Below are 14,073 nucleotides of genomic sequence, written 5' to 3' on the forward strand. Positions count from 1 at the left end.
TAGAATAATCCTTTAATTTTACAATCCAACTGTCTGCAGAAGTCACTTTAAAATAATATATATATATTTTTCATCATTTCTTAGTCTTAGTTGTTTCAGCCTCATCTTCACTCAAATATTCACATTGTCCCCATGGCAAATGACTGATCATTGATCAGTGTGTTGCTCTTAAGCAGTGATTTACAGTAACATACAGTAAATGCTTCCAGTACAATGAAACTGTTTAACAGTGTGACAGCTCCATTACTGTCCACAGAGTCACATAGTAGGGATTTTATTCTGGGCTGACAATAAATAATAAACTTCTACAGATTAATTTGTTCCACTCAGCACTTTGACAGCAACTATATGAATGAGTGTCAATCAGCTGGTTCAGGTGCAGCAGGAGTTTAAGTTCATAGAGTTCAGTTTAGTTGCTTTCTGGAACAGAAAACCAAAGTTTTAACATTGACAATGAAATAATTTACAAGTTAAAACAAATCTGTTTTTCTAGATTGTACACAGTTCATATCTTAATAATAAGAACACATTTGTTCCTGTATCGATGTGATGAAGAGGAAAGTTTGAGTGTGTGACGGTGGGAGAAGTTACTCTGTTTCTGATCTATCAGAGGAGATGAGACCTGCTGAGGCCTCAGACACACTGATCAGCTGTACAAGGATACTGGTTCAAATGTGCAGCTATTATGATTTGGATTATTTATTTTTATTTATAGTAATTATAAAGGAAAAAAGCTTGTTTGCCTACACTGCAGTTTTAACTTTTTCACTAAATGAGTGAATGATTATTTTAAACTTTACAATATCACACTGATGTGTTGATACCCACAGCCCTACGAAAGACTCTCCGAGCATCTTCAGTGAGCTGGCTGAGGTTAACATTCAGAAACTTGTAGATTCTTGTGAAAGAGATGCCCATGGCTACTGGCATTCCAATTATTGGGATCAATGTGAATACTTCCTCAGCTGTCGTTAATTCAGTTGTGTCACTAGATTGGGCTATTATCACCTTCAGGAGGAGCTCTGAGGTTATTTCTGCTGCAGCCAGGGGTGAATTGATGACAGCACATAGATCATTGTAAGGCACACCTGTGCTACTGGAAAGTCTCTTCAGAGACGGGATATCAAGACCAAACCCGAGTACATAATCTTTGACAGCAACAGCCAGCACTGCTAAATCAGTATCACTAGAAAGTCCGGGAAATGGAACAGCTGCTCCAGCTGCACACAGAGTGGCAAAGAGAGGTATTCTGTGTTTGAAAGCTTCTTTCTTCTTACTGATGATTTCCAGGTCAATGTTGGGCATGGCTGAAAGAAGAGCATACTTCTTGAGTTCATCGAGATCTCTCTCTAAGGTCTCATGTAAGAGATAGAAGTCGCACAGGTGGAGCTCAAAGGTGGACACCAGGAAGACCTGTGGAGACTTGATGCCTAATTGTGTAAGACCTGTGACAAGAAAAAAAAGAACACATTGTATGAGGTTAAAAAAAGTATACCATTAATACGGTACTTGTGATGGTGATTGTTATTGTTAATTGGCAGTATATAAGTTACCTTGTATAAACTAAATTGAGGTATATAATAATAACAACTGAGGTTTTGTTCATTTTGATGATTGCATTGATTACACAGAACTTTCAGCTGTTTCAGCAAGGAAAATGGCCCCAATGCACAGCTGTGCAAAAGCCTCACATCAGTCGCCTCATCGCAAACACAGTTTGATGTAAAATAGTATTTTTGTACCAAAACAGTGATTCCCAAAGAGCTATTAGCTGAAAACTTGGCATGGTGTGCAGGGTGTCCTAAAAGAATTTGAGGAAACTGGACAGAAGAAGTGATGCCCAAAAATCTATCGACCACTGATGAACAGGATCTGAAGTCATGTCCTCAAGAAACGGGAAAATCCAGCAAAGACCTGACACAGGACCTGAGAGTTCATCTGAACCTTCAGCTGATCCATCTACTGTTCACTTAAAAGGATGTTTTTTGGCCATTTGTAAAACTGTTGTGCACCATCAGCCTAGTTTATAATTTCAGACAAAGTGAGATGGGACTGCACCAGCCTGTCCATCCGCTGCAACCAGTTAGTGGTAAGGGGAGGAAGACAGACCAAAGACTCGCTGTGGAGAAGAGTCAGTGATTAAAAACAACTAACAATTAAATGCAGTGCATCATGGGAATCCGGCAGCATCCTAGACCTATTGCAGCGTAACTAAGAGAGGATTCAAAGTCACCTGATCCAGCCCTAACTATATGCTTTAGCAAAAAGAAAAGTTTGAAGCCTAATCTTAAAAGTAGAGATCGTGTCTGTCTCCTGAATCCAAACTGGAAGCTGGTTCCACAGAAGAGGGGCCTGAAAACTGAAGGCTCTGCCTCCCATTCTACTTTTAAATACTCTAGGAACAACAAAAGAGTCTAAATGAATATCAATGGTACTGACAGTAGCTGTAGATAATATTACATCTGTGGGATGATTATTGGTAATTTTTTCTCTAATGATAAAAATGTTATTTGTGAAGAAGTTCATGAAGTCATTACTTTTTTTTTTTTTTAAAGATTTATTTTGTCTTTGATCTTTTTTCAACAGATACATTATTAATTATTATTATTTTTTTCTTTTTCACAAATCATGATCACAATACATAATGAAAACATTGCGATTATTCACACAGAAAAGAAAAAAACAAAATAAAACATGTTAATAGAATGTTAAATATAATGTCAGTATTACCTTTTAATTATATAGGTTTACTTATGGTAGAATGCTGCATGTAATCATTTGTGTTTAGAAGTATGTAGTTGATAGTATCCTGAAAGGATGTCTCATCCTAGGAAGCTTGTGTGCATTCCAGAGCACTCTGGCTTTCACACCCACATCCTGGGAGCATGGGAGAGGTCGTACCTTGTCTTATTGTTTTATGGTAGGATAAACGTATCTATGTCTGTTTTACTCTAAGTGCATTTTGTTTAGATGAACTGCTGGACTTCCAGGCCAGCAGGGTTAGGAAGTCATTTTATGAGCACACACACACACACACACACACACAAGGTATTCTTTGTTCACATGTATACCTATAAGATGTCATATGTTAATGAACCTATGCATATTCATGTAACCACAATAAAAGAGCAGTGTTACGGGAGAGCGGACGAGAGCAACTGAGGTCAAGCGAAGGAACAGCGCCTGTCCAGTTCTCTCCCGTGCACGTTAATTTATAAAACCTGTCTGAGTGTCATTTATTCCAATCTGAGTTGAATTACAGGAAAACTCCTGACATTTATTTGGTCCTCCGAGCCGGATTTAGGACATAACGTTTTGTGTGCTCCTACGGGAAAACCTCATCGAGTCCTGACGTCGTGAGAAGCCCGCGCTGAAGTCTGTCGACAGCTACTGTCTAGGTACAGTATAAAAGACCAGAGACGTGAATTCGGGTTCTGGCTGGCGTTATTACAAGTGGTACACGGCGTTGGGGGTTGATGAGGCGGACCTGAGAGACCGGCAGTGAATCAGCAACCAGGTGAATATTGACACTCTGAGACACCTCGCGTAAAACGTTTAGGCTCGCCTGAAAGAGGGCTGGAAGCATTTTTAGATAAACCTTGTCCGTAAAACGTAGTACGCGTTGAAAAGGCCTATTTTGTGTTGTTGTTGTTGTTGTGTGAATGACTGCGGAGCAGGCGAGGTCTGTGACACGGTTGTTGTTGTTATCATGGGTTCCCGAGCAAGTAAGACTGTCTCACAGGGAGACGACACATTCATGTAAGGATTTACTCCCGGCAGTGCGAGGTATTTATATGCTCATAACTGTAATCACCGTAAACCAGTGGTTGGAGAATGTCACATGTTAAAAGTTGTCAGAAAACACAGCAGCCTCGAAGAGCGTGTGGAGAAGGCCAGCCCACATCAGCAGCCTTTAAACTATGCTCTGGTGAATGGCTTCCCCCACCCCTTGCTGACACAAAATATTTAGATGATTCTTTAGCTTGCCCTGATCAACAACAGCCTGTGCTCCAGACCACAGATTTGATTGAGGTGGATAAGTGTTAAAAGTAATCTGCATTAAGCTTAAGGTTGCTCAAATACAGTACAATGACATATGAGATGAAGTAAAATAGGCAAATATTTTACCTAATTACGTGCATAGAGGCACTTGACCTGTTTAAAAACTGTCATTCTAATATGAGCCATTGTTGAGATATAGAGCACACCTATGAAAACAACTAATAAGCTGAACCCTGTATAAAACAGCTAAAACTACATGATGGAGAAGCTGAAATTAATATGTGTAAGTCTTTGCCACTGTGGGCAAAAGCACGCAACCACTGTGTGAGGTTGCGTTGCTGTCTCTTCTGAGCTGATGAGCAAGCTACACATTATCAGATCAGGAGCTGGCTGAGAACTCATCAAAGAGAGGGGAAGAGAACTATGATAACTCGAGTATGTAGCGTATCCGTGAGTTCAGCTTCTTCTTTCAGATGCGCAGCAGTTTTCCTGGATCTTGACTCGTGTGTAGAGTGTTCATAGCATCAGCATCATGTTTTTGTTTATTTGCTTTGTTGGGTTGAAAAATAATTAAATAAACTTGTGATCATACTTATGGATCACCATGGCACATGTCATCAGCCATATGATTATTTATGCAGATGAAAAAAAAAGTGAGTGTGAATGTGCCTGACGTCGCAGTGTGTGCGTGTGTTGTGTAAACGTAATTGTCACAAATTATGAGAGCGGTGATTCTGCAGGTCACCAGCTAGTGTAAAGAAAAAAGAGTAAAAAGAGACAGAATCTACATTGTAGATGAAAAATCATAGGAAAAAGGTTATGTGTTTATTAGCCAAGAACCACTGCAATCTCATTTTCTGCTTTTAAGAAAGGAGAGTTCTGTGTGTTCGTTAAGCAGTGATGATAATAATGAAAATGTCTTAGTTTTGTCACTTTCAGATGAAAAGCAGACCTGGACCAATTTTCCACATGCAGCGGTCGGAATAAAGTTATAGTTTAAGATCATTGGAAACATTCAGGCCAGGCTTCTGGCTAACTTATCTACAGCTCCATGTGTCCCTCAACCTCACAAACGAGCTCTCACTCCTCCCTGAAGACAAGGAATGCAGTTCCAAAGAGCAATAACGAGGCAGATAAAGAGACAGCAAAGTCCTGAGCAAAGAGACCCAGCAAGCAGCAGCAGTGTGGACAAACAGCATCAGAGAAGAAAAGCAAACCCATCATCCTGATTGATTGATGAATGGCACTGTGTTTCCAACAAGCTGCAACTTCACTGTGCTTGTGAAAAGAACGTTTGAGGAGAACTGAGGAGACTGTCTGGAGTTTGACATTTGCCACCTTTGGAGAAAATGGCAAGAAGAAACAGTGGAACACAGGACAAAGCTGAAGAAGAACTGCCGGCTATTGGACTGTTGAAGTGGGAGAGGACAACAGAGTGAGAGCAGCAGGTGAGAACACAGAGGAATGCTGTTGTTTAATGTGGGAAATCAAAATTTTGGGTTAGCAAATCTGGGCAAAATAATACTGACTGTTTTAAGTGGAAAATTGTGAAAGAGTCTGAAACACTGCAAAAAGAAACATATACAAAATCACACACACAAGCAGAATATGCGTTAACCCTACTAACACAAACACAAGAGAGCTCATGAAGGTTAGACAGCATCTTGAGCATGTGAGTCTGTTTATCATCTTGTCCAAGTCACCTCGTGTGATGCAAAGACCAGTGGACTCATAGCACATTAGTTAAAAAATGATCAATTAATAGCAGAGAAGTGTGTAGGAAAGGCAGCTTTAAGAACATGCCCTGCTGGAGATGCAGCTCCAGACACATTGATTAAACCTGCCTAATAACACAAACATACATGCAATGAAAATCAGCTTGTTATCTCTCATCAGTGTTAAAATCGTGTCAATTTAACAGACTTGTTATTAAATGCTGAATTTATCCAATGCTGACAGTTAACTCTCTAGGTTGCAGGACAACAGTTTAATTTTTGTGGGAAAAAAGATTCTGGTTTGAACAACCAGTGATCAGACAATAAATTTAGTTGTTAATATAGTAAATTGGGAGATGCTTTCTGCCTGATTGATGCAGCACAAAATATTTTACTGTATGAGGGAAATTCTATTGTTGTGATAATATTTTGAACATGCATTTCTGTTGTCCTGTCATCTTAGTGGGTTAATAGCTGATATGCAAATTAGTTGATCGTTCTTAGATCAATGCAAGGTGACTGAATTCTAGCACGAGTGAATGGGATGTGTTGGAGTTTGTTGGAGTGGAGACTCTAAAACACTGAGTTTCCTGTTGTGATGTGTGAGTGAATCCTGCACCCAGATACACAACTCTGAATACATAAGAACGAACTTCTTTTGTGAAATATCTGATGACATGTCACATGTTTTATGATGACGGGGAAAAAAGGAAAACTAAATGAGATCTTTGACCTAAATGAGTAAAAAAGTACAGATTAAATTCATAGCTAATAAGACATTAGGCTCATGTTGTGTGTCGTGCGGCTGATGGTTGGTTTGGTGTTTATCTAGCTGATGATTTTTCTTTTGTTGTGAAGTTGAGCCTGCCAATTAGTATGATGGTTTGATAAATCATGCTAATGGTATGATTTACCCTCCTGAGATGAGGAGTGTGTGTCATGATTTAACAAGGCCTTTTTATTTTGATACTTTCACAGTGCACTGAAAGTTTTGTTTGATAATCTCTGTTTGAGCAGATCTGCATGATTGGAACAAAAGCGCTAAACGACATGTCGAGAAAACCGTTGCAAACCGTTGACTTTCTCCAAAATATTGAAATGGGCTCAGGAGAAAGTCACTTATCTGGGATAATTTGAATGAAAGTCCCTGTTAAAAAGGATTCAGCGAGATAATCCAGCCTAAATTCTTCTTTTGAAATTTTCTTCTTTCTTTTTCTTTTTAAAATGACGTCATTTTGCTGAGTGTGGAAACTGAATGCGTTGATGGGTTCCACTTTTAGCAAAGAATGAATGAATGCATGAATGAGTGAATGACAAATGAGTAAGAGAAATAAAACTGACTGATTGACAAAAGCTGACACAATTTTACTGATGTAACACGACTGTGCAAAGTTAACCCCCACCTGACAAAGGTGCAGATAAATATGTGTGTTTCTTCTTACAAGGAGCAGGAAGATGACAGCACCATCCGAGGTTGCATGACGATTTAGCCTTTTAAATGCCACTTTCTGTGTTTGCATCTACCAAGGGTGTTATTCACTACCTTGTGTTGCTCACAGAGGTAACTGTGAGAAAGTGTGTATACACCTGCGCAGTGCTAACATTTCTACAACATTACAGTTCTTCATGTCAGTTGATCATGTGATTTATACCAGGATAGCTGGTTGATGTTTTTCTACGACAGGATTTCTGGGTTCATGTGTGAAGAAAACTGTGTTTACAGGTTATGAGTTGGTGATGCAGTTACACTGTGTTGTTGGGGAAATGTGAAGGTTATTTTGACGATGTGAATAACATGTGAAACATTTCCTGTGTTGAAACTAGTGTCACTTGTGTCCACAGTTATGGTTGGCTAATTTTATGGTCTTTTTACAGCACCTCTGGACCCTGTCAATTTGTGCCTGACCTCCAGGATTGTCCATGTGTGTTGCTAAATGTTTGTTTTTCTAAGTTTGCATGTAGAGGATTCAGCAGAGACGGACAAGTAACATGAGAAAGCAAATGAGAGATACAGTGTTTATGGAATAGTTTAATATGGGGCTCATTAGCTGGCCACTACTGAGCTCCTAGTGATAGCTAAGTGGAGTGACTTTGCTTAAGGGAAGTCACCGATTACATTAATGTTAACTGAGTACATGGGATGATCCATGTCTGAGGCGAATTATGCCAATAATTGCAGTTTACTGATTTGAGAAAACCTGCACATGATACTTGTCCTGTTGATGCTGAATGTTTTCATACTCGTATTATACAATTGTTTATAAGTGTGAAGGTTGATTTTACTTCTAGATCTTGTTTTCCAGGCCATGATGGTGTGTATGCAGGCTCCTGGCGGAGCGGGGTTTTAAGCAAACCTAATATGCAAAACACACTAACATCTTTTATTGCAGGGTTATAGGTCCGGGGTGGTGCTGCTCCAGAGGGGGAGACACCCTGATGTTGCCTGGGACATGATCTCGCTAACTTTTTATTTCAGACAGGAATCTAGGTTTGATGAGTTGACTCATGGGAGTGTCCATGCGTCAAGAGGAGGGGTCCAGAATTACAGAGTTACATGAAACTATCTTTTTATGTTTTCTAAACTATGTTTTTATGATTTTTGCAGTGATTTTTGTGTGATTAACAGTTTATTTACAGGTATTAAACCTATGCAAAGTGGTGCATCCATGTTCAGATGAGGCTTTGATGGTCCATAGATGGAGCTCACTGAACTAAAGAATGTGGTTCGATGATGATTGACATGCTTTCCAGATAGAAGTTTTTCCTCCTAGCAAGGAAATACAGGTGCAGCAGTCTTGCTGAAAGGAATCTCTTGAGAAATCTTCTGAGGCCCAGTGAGAAGCGAACCCATTCCAGGCATAGCTGACAGCCAAGGCAGTGGTTGAGGTCAAAGGTCGAGCTGTTTGGGGCCCATCATGAGATCAGACTTTGGAGCCACAGCAAGGACCACGAAGCTGCGTTGGAATGAGAGCTGTGCCAAGGGGGTCTTTCCAGAGACCAACAGAGGAGATTGTGGACGACAGACGGGCACCTGAAGGATGAGGGGAGCGTGCCAAGCTCCAATCGACAGCGCAGGCAGATTTCGAGGATGGCATCATGATTCTGTGAACAGCACGGAACCAGAAGCGATGGTGGTGATGACAGCAGTTTCCTATGAACATCACCTAATGCTGTGTCACTATACTGTGCATACGATGGCACACTGAAGACTGCTGGGATCACAACAGCAGTAAGATAACTGGATCCAGCATCCTTTCCACAGAGTTTTTCCTGCAGAGAATGGACAATGGAGGAGTCATAAATATCCCCCACGGGACAAGGAGGCCTGAAGTGAGGTGATGGGGGTTGGCAGAGGCCGTAAAACTCGAGCGAGGTCTGCAGTTTTCAAGATAGCTGAGACCCATGTTGACAAACAACAAACTCAACTGGTATGTTTGAATGTTTATTCTACATACATTTGGACTCTGATCCTATGGACAGTGATGGGAACAACTGGAAGAGACATATATGCGGCACTGCAGAACTTAACTGTTCTGCAGAAATATGTGGCGGACCACACATTAGAAGGATGAACAAGAAGCAGCACAATTAAAAGAACAAACGCAATGGCTAAAACACGGAGCATTATTAGACACTGATGACATATGAAATAGCAGGAATTCCCATTCTTCCCAAATCATTACACAAAACAGCCACTCTAGTGAGCCATGCTTTAAATCATGTCTCGACAGGAGGGAAGATGATCTCTATAATAAATCAACAATTTTACACTTTATTTTTTAATTTTATTTTTTATTTTTTTAATTTTAATTTTGAAACTTCAGCAAAAGAATATGTGAGAACATCTATGACCTGCCAAAAACACAATACTTAAGGTTGAAGCCAGGTGCTAGAAAGACTACTTATTGGAGTTGGACTATTTTTTACTTTTATTTTGTGACTTTGTAACATGTATCCTGCCATGTCTAAAACTCATGATTAACCGTATAATATTTTCCAGTGTTACTACATACATAGTTGTGACAAATGATGATAATGACTCTGTCCTGTTGGAACGTGAAGATTTTGTGTGATTAATGAGGAAGTGACAGAAATGTACAACAAGATGTTACATAATGATATCTCATTTAAAAGTTAAACTGACAACAGGAGGGAATGTTAATAGAATGTTAAATATAATGTCAGTATTACCTTTTAATTATATAGGTTTACTTATGGTAGAATGCTGCATGTAATCATTTGTGTTTAGAAGTATGTAGTTGATAGTATCCTGAAAGGATGTCTCATCCTAGGAAGCTTGTGTGCATTCCAGAGCACTCTGGCTTTCACACCCACATCCTGGGAGCATGGGAGAGGTCGTACCTTGTCTTATTGTTTTATGGTAGGATAAACGTATCTATGTCTGTTTTACTCTAAGTGCATTTTGTTTAGATGAACTGCTGGACTTCCAGGCCAGCAGGGTTAGGAAGTCATTTTATGAGCACACACACACACACACACACACACAAGGTATTCTTTGTTCACATGTATACCTATAAGATGTCATATGTTAATGAACCTATGCATATTCATGTAACCACAATAAAAGAGCAGTGTTACGGGAGAGCGGACGAGAGCAACTGAGGTCAAGCGAAGGAACAGCCCCTGTCCAGTTCTCTCCCGTGCACGTTAATTTATAAAACCTGTCTGAGTGTCATTTATTCCAATCTGAGTTGAATTACAGGAAAACTCCTGACAAAACAAAACAAAAAACAACAACAAAAAAAAAACACAAAAAAGAAACCCCCCCTTCCCTCCCCACCAGAGGCTCATGTAAAGAAAAACAAAACAAAACAAACAAAAAATGTATGTCACACATCTGGAAAATGCGTTTTTATATAGTCAATAAATGGGTTCCAAGTCGCAGAGAATTTTTGTTGTGATGAGAGAACTCTGTATCTAAGTTTTTCCAGTGGTAAAATAAAGCACCTCCTTTAACCATTGTATGTATGAAGGAGCCTTATCAGACTTCCAGTGGAATAAAATAAGTCTAAGGGCAAGCAATGTAGCAAATGCTATGGCATTTTCCTGAGATTTACTAATTTTGTATTGAAATGGCATAACTCCAAAAATGCCAATGCGGAAATCAGGCACTAAATTCTGCGCACTGATATGAGATAATTTACTTTAAATATATTTCCCCAGTAATTATCCAGGTTCGGACAAGACCACATCATATGACCCTCATTTGCTGGATTATGTCCACACCTGGGGCAGGCAGGATCGGCTTCCGGGAAAATTTTTGAAAGCCTTTCTCTTGAAGATGAAGACGATGAAGAATTTTGAACTGAATTAAACCATGGCGAATGCAAAGGGAGGAAGTATGTATACGATTCAAACAAGATCTCCATTCATCATCAGATAAATCCACCCCAATGTATTTTTCCCAATTATTTTTAGTTTTTTCCCAAGTAATAGGCCTTAAGCTCTGTATCAGTTTGTATATAACGGAGATTCTCCTTTTGCCAAAAGGATCCATTTCCAAAATGGTATCCACTTGATTTTTAGGGGGTAGGTAGGGGAAAGAAGGAAACAATGTTTTTGCAAAACTTCGTATTTGCAGGTATCTAAACATATGTGAGGTTGGTATGTTGTAATCTCTCATCAGAGCGTCAAAGGTGTTAAAAGTTTCTCCTGAAAATAAATTGTAAAAAAACTTCAAACCATTATTGTGCCAAATTTGGAATGCTTTATCTGAAATGGATGGCAAAAAAAAAGGATTACAGGCAACAGGGAAAAAATTACTTACCTGTTGCAAACAGAAATGCCTTCTGAATTGAAGCCATATTTTAATAGATGTTCTTACAACTGGATTTGTTATTTTCTGTTTTTGATTTAGAGCTAAAGATGAGGTTAGGAGGGGAAGTGGATTGGACATCAGTTCCATTTTTACCCAAGCCTCACCCTCGCTATTTTCATAAACATATTTCCAGTGCAATAATTTGGTGATATTAGCCGCCCAGTAGTAGAAGATAAAATTTGGCAACCCTAGCCCACCAGCCTCCTTTGGTACTTCCAAATATATTTTTTCTATTCTGGGATTTGAATTTTTCCAAATAAATGTTGCTATTAGTCTGTCTAAATCTTTGAAACTTGATTTGGTTATAAAAACAGGAACCATTTGGAAAATATAGAGAAATTTTGGTAAGACTGCCATTTTAACTATATTTATTCTGCCTGCTAATGAGATTGGAAGTGTTGCCCATTTTTTAAAATCTTGTGATGTTTGTTCTAACAAAGTGTCAAAGTTATTAATCCGCAACTCGTTCATTGTGCGGGTTATATTTATTCCCAAATATTTAAACGTTTCTTTTTCTAATTTAAAGGGGAAGGCAGAGAAATCTTGCTCTATGTTATTAATAGGGAACAGTAGGCTTTTCGAATAGTTCAATTTGTATCCAGATATGCATCCGAAGTGGTCTAATACCTTGAGCAATTTAGGAATTGATGCCGTTGGGTTAGATAAATACAGCAATAAATCATCTGCATACAGTGATACTTTGTGCACTGTCCCGTCCCTAGAAATTCCGGCAACCTGACTGTCCTCCCTAAGAGCGATAGCTAAAGGTTCAATTACTAAATTAAAAAGATAGGGAGATAAACTACAGCCTTGCCTGCAGCCTCTACTAAGCTGAAAAATGTCAGAGGTTACATTATTTGTCCTCACTGCCGCAACTGGAGAGGAATACAGTATTTGAATCCATTTTCGAAACAATGGGCCAAATTCAAATTTATTTAGGACCGCATGAAGGTATGGCCATTCTACACGGTCGAAGGCCTTTTCTGCATCAAGAGAAATTATTATTTCGGACTCTTCTTTTGGTTCTGATGCATATAAAATATTAAATAGGCGGCGCATATTATAAAATGACTGTCGCCCTGGTATAAAGCCGGTTTGATCAGGATTAATAATTTTTGGCAGTATAAGATCGATTCTATTAGCTAAGATTTTTGTGAGAATTTTGTAATCACAATTTAAGAGGCTCACCGGTCTGTTGGAGCTGCATTGTAAGGGATCTTTACCTTTTTTGTACAGCACAGAAATTATGGCTTGTTTCATAGTATCTGGTAATTTCTCTTAAAAGAATATTTCCCGGTATACATCTTTGAGTATTGGTGCTAGTTTGTCTATAAACATTTTATATAGTTCAATAGGGAAACCGTCAGGTCCCGGTGCCTTGTTACTAGTGATGGTAAATTCGATTCTTTTTACTGAATCGAGTTTTAATGAGTCACTCACCAAAGTGAATCAGGTTTCTTGAGTCATTTGAGTCACTGAGTCAGTTGACCAGAGAGTGCAAAAATGTATATTTTCACTCAAACTTAATTTGTTTCTTTTTTAATGTAAATCCTACTGCTAAGATGAATGATTGTAAAAGAAAACAACTATTTTCTTTAGAGCAAAAAAGAACAAAAAAATTCTAAAGGGAACATTTATTAATTTTTATTTTATTTGTATTTTCCTTAAATGTGTCAAATATATATTTTCTCATCTAAATGTCCACTGAGCTGTGAGCCAGGGGGCGATAAAGTGCCTTAACATTGGTTGCCAACCAAGAAGAAGAAGAAGCTGTGAGCCAGGAGGGAGGGGGTGAGTCAGTGGGCGTTTATCAATATGCGTACTTGTGCGTACTTGCGTTCTCGTGTACTCGTGATACGTCATCAGTCGGAGACCAAGTACTGTTCCAATTCGAAGTACGCATCAGGCCGAGAACGCGAAAAAGTCCCGGATGTGTTCTCGATCCGCCCGTTTTATCGAGCATGCATCGGTGTAGACTTGGGACAGCTATATATCCCAGAATGCATTTCGTCCAAAACTCAACAGCGGACTCCCGGCACATCGTTTTCAACCCCCCCCCACCGCTCGCGGACTTCTCACTACTCAGGTTAAAGAAACTCCAGCAGCTGTCTATAGTATTGAGTGTCCACTGAAATAAAAGCGTTCTAACATCTCACCTGCTTGTTTTTATTAAGGTATGTGCACGTATGTACATGTACACTATTTTTATTAATAGAGGTTTCACTACTGAGGTTAAAAATGATATATAAGTCACTTAGATCACTTTTAAATGTTAATGTTTGGTTTATTTCAGTGTTTTGAAGGCCTGAGTAAACCGGTTTGGCTGTGATTAAAGTTAAGCTTCATAATTTAACTGTGAGTAACATGTTAAGAGGGGACAGCAGTAAAAACTCCGGACCTGTGACATCATCACGTACACAGGTGTTCCAATTGTACACATCGCGAGTCCGTGCTCGCGTTCTCGGCGGGTACGTACTCCCGTGCGTTCTCGGCGAGTACGTACTCACCGAGAACGCG

The 14,073-nt window shown here is 39.3% G+C and overlaps 1 protein-coding gene across 2 annotated transcripts in view; it reads right to left on the reverse strand.

Moving 5' to 3' along the window:
• Positions 1–424: 424 nt before the first annotated feature.
• Positions 425–14,073, reverse strand: part of LOC134644112 (interferon-inducible GTPase 5-like) — a 97,562-nt gene continuing 83,913 nt past the window's right edge. For both annotated transcript variants that reach the window (XM_063496841.1, XM_063496840.1), the window contains exon 3: positions 425–1,445. In XM_063496841.1, coding sequence (XP_063352911.1) covers positions 805–1,445 — 641 coding nt within the window. In that variant the 3' untranslated portion in view covers positions 425–804. The remainder of the gene's footprint in view (positions 1,446–14,073) is intronic.

The sequence above is a fragment of the Pelmatolapia mariae genome, linkage group LG16_19 (assembly GCF_036321145.2).
Source record: "Pelmatolapia mariae isolate MD_Pm_ZW linkage group LG16_19, Pm_UMD_F_2, whole genome shotgun sequence".
NCBI lineage: Eukaryota > Metazoa > Chordata > Actinopteri > Cichliformes > Cichlidae > Pelmatolapia > Pelmatolapia mariae.